The 14,719-nt window shown below is 39.0% G+C and overlaps 1 protein-coding gene across 8 annotated transcripts in view; it reads right to left on the reverse strand.

Annotated features, from left to right (window-relative positions):
- The window catches only part of LOC135491687 (voltage-dependent calcium channel subunit alpha-2/delta-2-like), a 92,143-nt gene that overhangs the window by 25,229 nt on the left and 52,195 nt on the right, over positions 1 to 14,719 (reverse strand). For 5 of the 8 annotated variants that reach the window (XM_064777697.1, XM_064777700.1, XM_064777695.1 and 2 more), the window contains 11 exons: positions 14,501 to 14,632; positions 12,462 to 12,516; positions 9,833 to 9,883; positions 8,867 to 8,966; positions 7,915 to 7,983; positions 7,047 to 7,136; positions 6,211 to 6,333; positions 4,631 to 4,663; positions 3,712 to 3,790; positions 2,918 to 2,967; positions 904 to 990 (listed from right to left, as the gene is read on the reverse strand). In XM_064777697.1, the coding sequence (XP_064633767.1) occupies positions 904 to 990; positions 2,918 to 2,967; positions 3,712 to 3,790; positions 4,631 to 4,663; positions 6,211 to 6,333; positions 7,047 to 7,136; positions 7,915 to 7,983; positions 8,867 to 8,966; positions 9,833 to 9,883; positions 12,462 to 12,516; positions 14,501 to 14,632 (869 nt within the window). The remainder of the gene's footprint in view (positions 1 to 903; positions 991 to 2,917; positions 2,968 to 3,711; positions 3,791 to 4,630; positions 4,664 to 6,210; positions 6,334 to 7,046; positions 7,137 to 7,914; positions 7,984 to 8,866; positions 8,967 to 9,832; positions 9,884 to 12,461; positions 12,517 to 14,500; positions 14,633 to 14,719) is intronic. The other 3 variants (XM_064777701.1, XM_064777699.1, XM_064777694.1) reach the window with 2 other exon arrangements.

Raw genomic sequence — 14,719 nt, forward strand, 5'->3', positions numbered from 1 at the left:
CCTCCATTATCTCTTCAAATGCACTTCCTTCCCAACATATTACACAAAAGCAAAGTTTCATCAAGAAAATGAAGCTTTCAGAAAGCATGAAAAATAGACCTGCCACGTACTCGTCATCCAATTTTTCAATTTAGCTTCATTTATTCAGATTTGTCTTTCATCTCAAAGAAGTACAAAGTGGATACCAGCATTGAAATGAGAGAGAATTAAACAAATGGAAACTTTGTCATTATTATCAAGCAATCAACACGGAGGTTATTCAACCGTGTAAAGTACCCCAGGTAATTGAATGAAAAAGGCAACGTTCTGCTTCCGATGCATGATCTCCCTTTGAAATGCAAGCTGGGATTGACGAGAGTAAATCTGGCGTAACATAATGCGTCACTTTGATCTGGAGTCTTATATGTTGTAGTGATGGTGGTGTGAACACATTTTACTTAAGAAGAGAATTTGAAGGCTAAGTTTATTGGACATACCCATGGACAATAGGGGCAAACTATCACTGCTACTTTCAAATCCAGTTCAAAGCAATAATCGCACGGGCCCCACATTTGGGTCTCCAATTTATAAGTTAAAAAAAACTGCTATACTGTTTTATTCAAACATATGTTTGAATTATCATAAATCCACGTAATCATATCATTTTTAACAAATACTGTCCTCGATCAACTCGATGTACAATACACGACGGCAAACGCTGAAACTACATCTATCTCATTTACTTCACTCCTGAATCTAACATTACAAAAATTACAGCTTATTAGCTGTGCATCAAGGACAATTATACAGCTAATTAACTGTTTATTCTGTACTGCTAGATTATTTGATGCTCCCAATGGATTCCTCTAATGAGAGTCTGACGTTCTACCACCAAAGCTTCGCAAGATTCGTAATATACCGTACCGAGAGCGCATCTGAATATATATTACTCCAATGGTAGTAGCGTGAACCTGCCAACACTAAGGGTCTGGCAACTACTGGCCCATAGTCCTTAAAAACAAAAGGTTGAAATTCAAAGTCTTACTCTTCGGTAAAAAATCGACCTACAATAGACAAAAAAAAGTGTCACTGAAAATCGAGGACATTGAGTATCAAACAGTCACTTTCCTCCCGCAGGAATTCGTGAACATCGAGAACTATTTCCAAAGCTTTTTCACACGGAGTATCAAACAGTCACTTTCCTCCAGCAGGAATCGTGACGAGTCGAGTAAAACTGGTTAATCAGAAGACACCAATCATGCTTCTTCAGCCAGGACAGCATCGTCATAATCGAGTACAGTGCTTGTGATTGACCAACACGCTGACGGAAATTCCAAAGTGCGGCTTGGGGAAAGTTTCCTACACTCAATATGCAACATCCCTTTGCTGCAATTACCTTTCATACAACTTCGTTTTTTAGAAACTTCTCAAAGCATCCCAGCTTGAAAATTTCGGGCAATAGCCACGTTCAGGTTCAGTGCATGTAAAGGAAAGTGAGTTTTGGTTGACTGTAGTATGCTGTGGAGTACATGATGTTCGAGACGGTCAGTTACATTTCTTTTGTCTAATTTAGGTTTTATTTTTTGTTTTCGGGTTGCCCAATGTTTGCTCTGTCAATAGAAAAGGTACGAAGATATATTTTAATCACCTTGTTAAAGGACATCATTTAAGATGGCTTTGGATCCCCAAAGTAACCAAAACAGTCAGAACCCTATTATTGATACGTCGTCTGAATCTGGACGAATCAGTCACCACAAAACACCGAGGTGATTTTGTTTTACTTAATCACAAATTAAAGTCCATGACACGAAGGTTAGCAGGTACCCTTTAATAAAGTGATTACTAAAATGGCAACAAATGATAATTCATTTAAATAGAACGTCCCTGAAAAAAATAGTCATGGTTGCATTCATGTGTCAATACAAATAAAAACTGCATGGAATGAGTAAACAAATTCACTGATAGGTATCAGCAAGAATCAGGCATTCTTAACCTGAATCATTTGTGGCAGAAGGATTTATGTCTGGTGTGATAGCTTGAAATATCCTAGGATAGAATATCCACGAAACAAAGGATTCTGCTAGCATGTACTTTCACTATCTGAGCTGTTGATCACCATTGTGTCTACAGAACCATATACCATTATCCACCGTCAGAAAACAATAGGTCCGAACACTTTTTCCAGGAAGCCTGTTTTCTGCTACACTTGCCTAAGGTCATCCACTAACAAGGATAACACTCATTGAATTGCAGATTCTTTAAGAGAAAATTGCATGTAAATGCCACAATAATGAAATATCATATCAAGCACAACTTGTCTTTCAACAACAATAGTGTTATTGTTAACACCAAATTTATCACGAGAAGGAATTAAAGAAGGGTTTCTATTCAAACGGAAATATTAAAAAATACTGGTAACACTGTATCCATATTGAACGCTGTGTTAGCATTTTTGCCAAGGCTTTCTGTCGACACTTGATGTGATTTTCCATAGAAGACTATTTGGTTGCATAGTCAAAGCATATTTGAAGAGAGGATTACAAACAAGGTTATGTTAACATCTGTAATGAATTGAGTTAGCACTGCTGATTCGTAATGAAACAGAGAAAATATGCAGAATGTCTGCCTCCGCATACTGATTCAATGGGTTTTTGGTCCATTTCATAATACGGCCATAATAGTTGACCTAAAGTGTATCATTCTGTAGCGTACACCTTTCTTAATATCATTGTTCACGAATGGCCATGCAAGTTTAATTTCCAGCAACAAAGAAAATCGGGGAAAAAAACTTGCGGGTCGTAGAAGAGAACTTTGGGGAGTCCAAGCACAATGTAAAATTTCAAGGAAGTCAATGAGCATGGAATTGAACAAGCATGGCCGTAAGTGTGATATAACAACCTCTAATTGTCAATTAAGACTCATCAGATTTGACACTTACTTGCACTTTTGTTCTAATGGCACCCATTGCAGGAATACGTGAAAAATAACCTGAAACAGGGTAAGAGAAAGTACAAAGTATGAATAAGACTGCTGGGACGCACTATGAAATCAAATGGGGTACTCACAACTGAAATTATATTTCAGAACTCACCACTATGTCAAACAGACAAACGAGAAATGCAAGAAAATTTAATCCATCAGTAGATAAGTTTGATCCTGATTTTACATTTAGTCGCCTAACATTCTGCACTTCATATTCTCCAAATAAAATATTAAAATGTAATTCCCTGAAACATCTACCCATGGACATTTTAAATTGGATCATATTCTCATTAGAACTCAAGTATTGTGTATCAAAGAGATATTACTTGCTAATAACCAACTTTGGGGAATTTATAGCATTTTTCTCCGTTGCGTACATTCAACGAAAATACTGTTGGTCCTTATCTTTTCAATTATACGAGGTCAGTTGAATGAAGACATAAAAAACCCTCTGCACTGCATTGCTCACAACTTCTGTAGCCCAATTAGTCCCTCCTTCCCCGACACTAGGCCTGAACCTCCTCGGAGCAATTTATTCATGTAGCAAGAATATGATACCTGGGGATAGTGACTTTTAAATAAAAGTAAAAAATCAGTACATGTGTTTGTTAAATCCAAAAGTTTTTCTCTTTCTTTGTAAATTCTTGGCTAAACATGGTGCATTCTCAAAGTTCTTGGTAAAACCTCGTCTGAAATTTCAGTTTTTTTACTAAAGGGCTCCCCCAGCATAATCTGGTCACGCTTCCGTACCTCTATTTGAACATGCCATCCACTTCACAGCAGCCAGTGGAGTGGCTGTTGGACCGACAGCGTATGTGAACACTCGAACCTGAAATGATGCAAAAGGATGAGACTGATAATGTCTATCAACAATAAGAATTTGTTCCGCAAATTAGGCCTAAATCGAAAATTTAATTCATTCTAACTGAGTCCAGTCTAGTAGTTCTAATGTGACTTGAAGAGATTTTTAAAGGGAAAATAGTACATGTATATAAGTATCGTCCTCGTTAAAAAAATCCGGTTGTGCCATCAGAGAATGTGCATTCTTTCTATCGTAAAAACATGCTTGCACTTCCGTCAAGGCTTCAATGATTTCCACCTTCCTTTGACAAGTAGCTACATCCATCGAGTGATACAGCTACCGAAACAGTTATGTAGTAACCAAAAGGTAAATTTAATAATATGGGGCCATATAATCCTCAAGAAAGTGACAAGAACGGGAGAGATGGCTTTTCTTATGTTACTTGGTAAAAGGACAGTAGGAGAGAGTGACGATGTATCACAGAATATAGATGGTAGGATATGAAAGGGATATGGTTCTAGCAGATCAAAAGTTTCATAGTCCACCGAGGGTTTTTTATTTAGTCACATATACAGGGCAAAATTCAAAAGAACGCAATTGGAAGATAGTATTCTTCACAGATCACCACAGATAAAAATGAAAAAGAAAAGAAAAGGAATTGTTCCCAGCCATTTACCTGAGAAAAACTCCTCAAGCACCAAAGTTTGGAAGTTTTGAACAAGATAATTGACTTCATGCATCCAATCGAGAGTCACCTCCATAGACAAAATCGCAAACATCTAAGAATTTGAAATTCGGACAGAAGGCTCCAAATGATACAGGATGGTTCTCATGCCACCACCACCTTAGGTGAGCAACTCGTGTTACCTTTGCATCATTACTTTTATGATTTTGTGCAGTCTGTAACCAATACAAATGAGAGTGCATGAAGACATGGAGAAAAGTCTACTATAAACCTCGTCAAACAGAGCAGAATCAGTTACGGGTCGTATAGTGCTCTTCAATGTTCTATATCTCCAGGGTTTTTCTGTTATGGAACGATTGTTCCAGAGAACACTCAACTCCTAAAATTCATGTATGTACCGTACTGGCCAGACGAAAAATCCCTTTTTCAAACAAGCTATTTTATGCACACACTACTACACATCTTACAAGTGGTGAGACTGTTGGTGATAGGCTGACATATTACGGGCATTGTAGGTCCAACAAAATAATTGACTGCCTTTTCTAGACCTGAATTCAGGGTCAAAGCTTGCATCTGAAACTCTATTCTATCCTGTGACATGACAGTAAGTACAATAATGATGTGTTTTGTGATTGTAATGTACAACAAGGGATGCTATCTTTGAACACTGTAGGCCAATGATTCTTAGATGGTAACCCTGGGTGATGTTATGAATGGGCAACATCACTTAGTGCTTTACGAACAATAGACCAAGCTATTGTAGTGTGTCATATAGCTAAGTTCATACACAACAGGTAAATAATCAAAGCAGAACATACAATATAGCATCCCTATTCTGAACAATAAGGTGTATTGCGTGCTTTGTATCTCAGTCAGGCTATTTTTGATCGACTCTTTCCAGAACCGGCTTGTGAGCAAACAGAGGGTTGAACCTGATGTGTCTGAGGAAAACACTGAATTCATCCACTCTGGTTCAAGGTGCATGCCCTACTCCACGCAGTGAATCAAAGACGGATCATTTCAGAATCCAGTGTATAGACGTATTTTGCCTTTAAGTGCAGAACACCGTGTCGTTTCTGTTGCAATGAGATAAACCTTCCTTCCACTCTCTTAACGATACCACCAATGCAACCTCCCTGGTAAGGTCCTAACTTTACTCTGAATCAATATAGACAATCAAGAGAGCATCTTGACCGGATCCAAAAAACAATACATTTTCAAGCTGTTTTTTCTGAACTGGGACACGTTACACTGATCAAGGGAGCGGCACTGGTGATTTCTAAAGTGAGTGAAACAGGCTGTCATTATTTGCAAGTGCCACCATCAATCTAACGTTTACCCTGGCATCTTTGCTGTTGTGAAGGTACGAAATCGAAGCATTCTGTAACATTACCAATCAATACAATGTTAATTTGAATCAAAAGTATTTGAAAAATGACATGCACCTTTTTAAGAATTTTATACCTGGTAACGAAGAAATTATCAAACTACGCCCATCACGATGTGCAGCTAATGTGTCAAGCATCTTTTCAGAAAAACCACAAAACGTTGACCTACTGCTTGACTAAGCCACTATTGTCTTATCGGCAAGCTTTGCAGGACAGGCCAAGGCTACCAGGGATGATTATCCCGAGATAAGTTGTACAGGAAAACATAACCTGAGAATCGTTTCTTGGCGCAACATTCCTGCAAAGGATATATTACCCCAAAGAGAAGTCGCCCTTCAAGTTATTTGCATAAAACAACATTCCTTGAATCTTACATCCATTTTTGGCCAGTTGTACTTCTTGAAGACGTCTTCTGGCATCTCTGTACCACCATCCGTCAACAGCATAATGACTTCATTGCACTGTGCTCCCTGACCCTTGACAGCTGTCTGACGGAACTAAAACACAAAAAAAATGTTAATGCTTAAGGACACAGACAGAAGAGGGTAAAAGGAACAGTGACTGTATTCAACATAATTAAACACAGTCAACAGGCCTCGTATTCAAGTTTTCCAACTATCCACGGAATTATCTAAACAACCATATGAAAATGCGACTACCACGTTGCTGGAATTCGATTGAAGACTGCGACACAGAAATATCCTGATCTTTGTAGCCAAGAGCCTCATAGCTAAGTGGTTAACACTGCTGGCTTACATGCATTAGGGCATGGGTTCGATGCCGGGCAGAACAAAGCGTTGCTTTCAAGGAACAAAAATTCCTGGCTCTCCACAACAAGAGGCTAAATATGAGATAAATTAATGAGGGTCGGTCGAATGAGACTTAAAGCTGTGGTCATTGAGAGTCTATATCATGCCAAGTAAGAGAACCCAATCAGCTCGACAGTAACCAATAGAGGATTTCTTACGTCCAGCAAAATTAAATAGGGTTACGACGCCGGTAACGATGATTATGGTGATGATGGTGGTCAATTTTTGGTTCCCTTTACTGGTCGAGTGCAAATGAGCACTTTTCAGCAGCTCTTTGAATTCCCAGAATATATTCTGGTAAGATAATGATGATAATTATATAACAGTGCTTTTAGCAACTTATGTACTTCACCATTGAAAGGCGCAGCTACAAAAATTATTAATAAATTATTGTTGCCTACCTTTTTAAATTGTTTAAATGCAAACTCAAGAGCTTTGTTGTAGCTAGCCATTTCTCCAGCCGCCAGTGAATCTATACGGACATTCAACAACTGAAATAAACGACACAAAGACTAAATATTTGGGGATATAGAGCATAAAATGTGGGATGGCGAGCGTGTAAATAAAGAACACCTGAACGGGACACCAAAACGACCCTGAAATGCCAGCATTCTTATCATAAGTTCTGCCTCTTTCACCGAGTAAATAACCTTTACGAGACATTATTTTCTAAGATTGGCAAATATGAATCAATTAGATTTTTGCGTGTGGAGGCTTTTTCAGACAGCAATTAGTCACCAAGTCACGCACACATAACACCTACGCATATCTTGGCGATATCTTTTCTGCAGGCGAGTCAATCATATACTTGAATAGATGAGACAGAATAATTAGATGACACCCAGGCTGTATCAGCAGATATAAGATCCATTAAAATAATGGGCGCTTTCAGCATTTGCTATCTGATATATATGTCCTAATTTATCATTAGAAATCATCCACATCCACTCCTATCTTGAAAAAAAGTCATTTTAACCAGTACAAATCCAACAAGCAAATCTAAATTTTAAATTTCATTGTATCCATTGGGAGCTCTCAGGCATTAAATCCAGACGTATCGATCATTTTGCTGATGCCATGATGCGTCTTCTACTAAGTTTTACTGGCAGCTCTTTGCTGCACTTTTTTTTTCTTATTCCGATAAATTTTGGTTGATTATGCCAAATGTTTAACTATCGGGGAAATTTGGAACATTTAAGGCAATAGCGATGATGTAAAAGCTGTAAAAGACAAAGTAAGTACGTTACTAGATCGAAAATCAAAACTCACCTGTTTATTTCTGTGGTTTGCCTGAACAAATGTATCAAAACATGATATGAAGTGGACTTCTTTGTTAAACTGTAACGAAAAAAAGAATGTACATATATTTATTCAGTACAGGCAAGAATTCCAACTTCTGGTTATTTGAAGAAAATTGTGATAGAACAGTACAAGTGGCTTTTTTTCCGTTGCCCCTATCACTGTCTCTCTGCTTGAAAACATTAATCTAGAGAGTACAAGGCGAGGTGTTGATGACAAGAACAAATCCGGAAAAACAGAAAGTGATAAATACAAAGCATAGCTACCCTACAAAGCAGTATTTGCCATGGTTTATGGTCGTTTCTAAGCATGCTATTCCGGCCCCAGAAATCCGCCTATCCCTGTAGCCGATTTGTCAAAGAGATTACCCTGCACCATCTAAGGTAATGATTAGAGACCTCGCAGTGGGAGAGACCATGATTTGCTATAAAAGGCAATTTGTTCACAAGCCGCAGGTGACACCCAACGGGCAGAGCAATTTGTAGCCCAGGTAATGATTAATGCAGCTCCAACGTCATGTGATATCGAGATATTCGGAAGAAAGGGGGACCAAAGCATGGCTCAGATTGCCGATTGGTGAATTTGAACCCTGTTGACTATATGTAGTCAGTATATTGGGCCATGATAATGACAATGATTTATTTAGCTTGTGTATCGTGTGACAGGGATAACAATTCAACCTTTTGAAATACATGTATGGGAAGGACTAAGCGGCCATTATTTCATTGGATACATCTGATGTCATATGATACAATATTGGATACAGCTTATGAAGTGTGGAAACAGTACAGCGTACTTACACCATCAATATGGCGAACGGTTTTAATACATTACATTTACCCAATACAAGAAAAACACCCATATTTGACTAAATACGGCCATAAGTGATTGCTTTGCAGGTTTCATTCATAGGCGTACTTACATAAGCAACATTGACAAAATCATTTTCTCCAAGTGTGTCCAGTAATGATTTAACAGCCACCTTCATCAGCTGTAGGGCTTGACCGTGGACACTCCCACTCCTGAAGCGAGAAACAAACGAAAGGTAAGCCTATCTACAATCACAAGTCTGGCTTAAAGCCCCTCTCCTCAAAGCACTGACTAAACAAGATGAACTAGGATGTATATTATGTACATTATACGCAGGACATGGACACAGATGATTGTCTCTCTTCAGTATATCGGTTCCCCCTCCATTTTTTAAGAACACATTTGCTCATACGTCTTCTAATCCAAGCCTTGAATCGAGTCAAGTCAACGTTATTCCATCATGGCAGTGTTCAACTAGTGCCCATCGCAACATAATTCACCGACTAACTGGAGTTTAATTGGAGTAAGAAGGGGATAGTTAACACGTGAGTATCACTTCCGCCAATCCATAATCAAATCCCGTCACATATGTTCCGGCGGGTGGTTAATCAGACTCCTAATAAGACATGTACATACAGCGATCATGAGCAGCAGCCCAATCAACCGCCTTGTCAGGAGTACGCAGCGGGATTCTTAAATTCGACGGAACATGACCGCAATGTGTCCACTATAAGGACACGCGCTAAGGACTGAATATAACAATCTGCTGTAGGGACGTGCGGATTTGCTTGCACTATTTGCGACACGTTTTCGAAAGGGACTTTCACATTGAGCCTATCCCTCGAAATGGCTTACGTAAAGGCTTCATTAGCATCTACATGATGACTGAAATATACGCCACTCTCGTCAAGCAAGAATTCAAGACTCTAGGAGGACTTGGATGACGCCAAAGTAAGAAAATATATTCTTGCGAAAAGTGGCGCTTTATGGAAAACAGCAGTTCCAGACATTAACACTGACGAAACCGCCATCCAACTTCAACATCTCCTGGCCGTTGGAATTTACGTGCATCACTTACGTGTCAATGAGAATGAGCATATCCTTTGGTGAGCTTGAACCTTGTGTGTACCTGAAACGAGTCAAAATGAACGAAGTTCATGTCCGCCTTTTGGCCTCTTCGGACAATACATTTTAGATGGTAAATGGCCTCACTATCATCAACACCAAGAGGGTGTATACAAAACCAAGACCTAAGACATAAGACCTAAGACCTAAGATCCCCGAAGTACAAAACTAAGACCCAGGTACAAAACTAAGATCCCCCGAGGTACAAAACTAAGACCCGGGGAGGCCAATTCCAAACTAAAATTTTGAAGAAAAAATATCAGAGTCTTAGTTTTGTACATCAGGGGATCTTAGTTTTGTACGTACAAAACTAAGATCCCCCGAGGTACAAAACTAAGACCCAATTCCAAACTAAAATTTTGAAGAAAAATATCAGAGTCTTAGTTTTGTACATCAGGGGATCTTAGTTTTGTACGTACAAAACTAAGATCCCCCGAGGTACAAAACTTAGATCCAATTCCAAACTGAAATTTTGAAGAAAAATATCAGAGTCTTAGTTTTGTACATCAGGGGATCTTAGTTTTGTACGTACAAAACTAAGATCCCCCGAGGTACAAAACTAAGACCCAATTCCAAACTAAAATTTTGAAGAAAAATATCAGAGTCTTAGTTTTGTACATCAGGGGATCTTAGTTTTGTACGTACAAAACTAAGATCCCCCGAGGTACAAAACTAAGACCCAATTCCAAACTGAAATTTTGAAGAAAAATATCAGAGTCTTAGTTTTGTACCTCGGGGATCTTAGTTTTGTACAAAACTAAGACCCAATTCCAAACTGAAATTTTGAAGAAAAATATCAGAGTCTTAGTTTTGTACATCAGGGGATCTTAGTTTCCAAATTCTGCCCCTCTTTCGAATTCATTTTGATGTAGTAATATCACCTTTGAGATGCATGCAGTTGCTCCATCTGAATAATACCTCCATATGCACTATGCAGGCACGACCGGTCATCACTCTAGCATATACTCTAGCATATACGGCCTCCATCCAGCTCCACAAAAAGTGGCGAAACCGGTGCAATACTCCTTTGAGTCATTCAGAGGAGCGCCGCCATCGGAAGAGTTGGAAAGAGTAAAATATGAACGTTTTCTTATCCATCAATTACATACTAACCGAGTCAAACAACGTTATTGCAATATAGGCAGAGAAGGAATTGGGTCTTAGTTTTGTACCTCGGGGGATCTTAGTTTTGTACGTACAAAACTAAGATCCCCTGATGTACAAAACTAAGACTCTGATATTTTTCTTCAAAATTTCAGTTTGGAATTGGATCTTAGTTTTGTACCTCGGGGATCTTAGTTTTGTACGTACAAAACTAAGATCCCCTGATGTACAAAACTAAGACTCTGATATTTTTCTTCAAAATTTTAGTTTGGAATTGGGTCTTAGTTTTGTACCTCGGGGGATCTTAGTTTTGTACGTACAAAACTAAGATCCCCTGATGTACAAAACTAAGACTCTGATATTTTTCTTCAAAATTTTAGTTTGGAATTGGCCTCCCCGGGTCTTAGTTTTGTACCTCGGGGGATCTTAGTTTTGTACCTGGGTCTTAGTTTTGTACTTCGGGGGATCTTAGGTCTTAGGTCTTATGTCTTGGTTTTGTATACACCCACACCAAGATTTGAAACCCGGCCCTGTAACTGCTGAGCAACGTTATGCCATGTCCAGTGTTCTCCGTGTGTAAAAGGAGTGTTAATATTCTTCCAAAATTGGCAATATGAAGCCAACCCTGAAGTGCATCCTCTCACTTCATCACCCTTTGAGCAACAAAAACGTATGCAAATCCCCCCGAGTTATAACATATCGTTGTTGAGCATTTTCCATGTTGCTTCGATCCTCAAGTATTTTACAAACAGATACAAAATCGTTGATGAATTGTTTCAAATGAAATCATTATGTATGTGCTCACAATATATCTTGTACTTTTCCCTTGGCAAACCGATGCAATATCTAGGCCAGACCAAGGCAATATACAGTATTGTAGATGGGATCGTTCAACACGAGATGAGAGGTCTGTGACAGGAGTATGAGGAATGCAATACAGAGGTGCTCTAGACTGCCTCTATTGTTGTACTATTCGAAATGCTGCAGATATTTTGACAGTCTTTGGATTAGGGCTTTGTAAAGGGAGCTCACATTGCAACCTTCTTACATACAGATAAATGGACTTGTAGTTTCTCCCCAGTAGTCAATGCAAAACATTCTTATATTGAGTAACACTATTTGCCTCTTTTAAAGAAAAACGTGCCATTAGGTTGCATGAAAGTGTCACCTTCTGGAGTGGTGCAAGCTTTTTCTGCTCCGTCACGAGGTATCTCACGAACTATAACCACCCCAGTTAATAACTTATGCATCGAGTATCTATTTCGCTAATCCCGACGTACAGATGCAGTATCTAGCGGGCGAAAAGAATCTCTTTAGCGACGGAATCAGTTATACTTTTTGCGCGCATTGAGCGGGAAATTAACCATTGCGATTTTCATATAATGGGGTCGCGATTCCCTCTTCTGATCACCACCAGCTGCAGTTTCGATTATATATCCAAACTAGAATCGCAATTACACACATATGGGGTAACTTACCAGGTTCTTCTTCGAACATCATACAGGTCAACACCTTCACCTCGCCATTTGCTTGCTGAAATGAAATGGAGTCAAATAGTTAAGGAAAACTGACAGGACAGCTAGCTGTGCCTACCCCACATTGAAAAGGACCGTAACCAAAACAATTACACAACTCTTCAAATGTTATACCCATATTTTCCCGAAATTAAATAGGTAGGAAAGTAAATGTATTGCACAGACAGTGTGGACGGACTTTTTTCTAGGAGGGTTAGGACTGCTTCACCAGTTACAACACATACATGTACCAGTACATAAACTAAGCCCTCTGGTGGGAAATATTTTGTACCCAGAATTTTCCACAGGGTGAAAATGTAGAATTGCAGTAAATTGTAGTTCTAGATTTTGAAACGATAAGTAAAGGTTTGATTCTACTAGGTTGTTTTCCGCTGCGATCGTCGACCGATTTCTGGGAAGCACGGTGACACAGTGGAACAGCGCCATACAGATCAGAAAACTTCGAGTTCAAGGCAGGACCAGTGCAACTCTAGCTCCGTACTTTCAACTGGCCAAAATTTCACGAATCCAAAAAATAAGTATGAAAATTTCAGTTGGTGAGTAACAGAAGTATCATCAGAGAACGCCAATCCAACTGTTTTGCATAAAATTTTGAATTACCAAATCACTACTGGGGTCGATCAGAGATTTAATCGCGGCGGAAAAAATCTACTCGTAAAATCAGAAGAGTTTCTATTGAATGTACCTCCTTATCCCTATTTACTTACCTTCATAATATGGTACATGCCAATATAAGCCTGTATCAGTACACAGATGAGGGAATGGGTTAAGTCTTTTATCAATAATGTTCACTCAGATTTAGTAACACCAGTCTATTTAGTGTGATGAAACCATCAGCATGATCTTAAAACTGTTTCAGCAGAGGCTTGTCCTGTAACTCGCGTAAGCTTATATGTACAGAGCAATAGCGCATAAAGTAAGTCACCAAGCAAAAAAAACATCCAACTGATTATGACACACTGATCTTCTAGGTTTTTTTTAGTCAAGAACGATTCTATTAGACCCAACGATTATGATAAAGCGTGGGAGCACAAAACAGAGCCTACTCGAGATGATATTAGGTTGAAATCGAGCAGGCAAGATGGAACATGTTCCTCTCAATGAGCCATATCGACCACTATATCAAGGCACGTTAACTTCCAGAGGTATTCCTTCCGCCTCTACCATACACCACCAGTCTTCTCTTATGGTGTAATGTAGATGTAGCGTAGTGAAGCCTAAAAACTGTGGATCCAAAGAGATCAGGGCATGGAATTTTGAAGCCCACTTGTAAGCTTACTTCTGTGCACATCCTACGTGCATTGCATAAACTCACTGACGTCTTCCTAAGAAGTGGTTTATTTGACCCAAAAACTGACTCAGATTGGCAACTACCGGTAAGAGATATTTTCTTGTGGGCAAACCAATCCGTTATTGATCCACCTCCGCCTCATCATTAGAGGTCATCGTTAAAGCCACTTAAAGCACCATTAATTAGTCTAGGGTATTATATTTCATTAATGGATGACTGGACCAATTACTGTCATGTTAGTTATAGATTTGAAGCAGAAAGCAGACTTCTCAATCAAGGGTAATTTCCTCCCACAAAACATTCTACTGCCTCGCCTATTCGAGCAAATTACGTTCAATTATTTAACCATCAAATGATAGTCATTTTAAGAGGTTCAAAGGAGCCGCATAACTTACTCATATACAATGCTGGCTACCACTCAATAAGGATTGTATTTCTGGATGAACTGGCATGGCTTTCACAAACTTCCTTGCTGTTCACAACACGTCCAATATATAAAATATTCGAGCGTCTGTTGGATGAGACGAACAGCCGTGGTCTCTCGTGTAACCAGAGCAGGTACAATATCCCACATAGGGGGACAGTAGTCTATAGTAGACTTCATACTAACATCGACCCCCACAAAAAACTTTTCAGTGTGGTTAATAGACCTGAATCTGCAATTTCAATTATGGTTTATTTCGCTGTTTACCTGGCAATGTTCTCATGAATCCCGCTTGACTGCCAAAGTATTGCCAAAGGAGTGATGGATCTTCTTTTCTGTTTGCCATCCATATCTCATCTAAGTGCGCCGACCATTTCAGGCCATTCAGAATTTTTGAATCTGAAAAAAGAGAAAAGGTAATTAGAATCGATCATCAAATAAAAGGTTTGGCTATACAATCATAGCCCCGATGCAGTTACAGCCTAT

This window comes from Lineus longissimus, chromosome 7 (assembly GCF_910592395.1).
Source record: "Lineus longissimus chromosome 7, tnLinLong1.2, whole genome shotgun sequence".
Lineage (NCBI taxonomy): Eukaryota > Metazoa > Nemertea > Pilidiophora > Heteronemertea > Lineidae > Lineus > Lineus longissimus.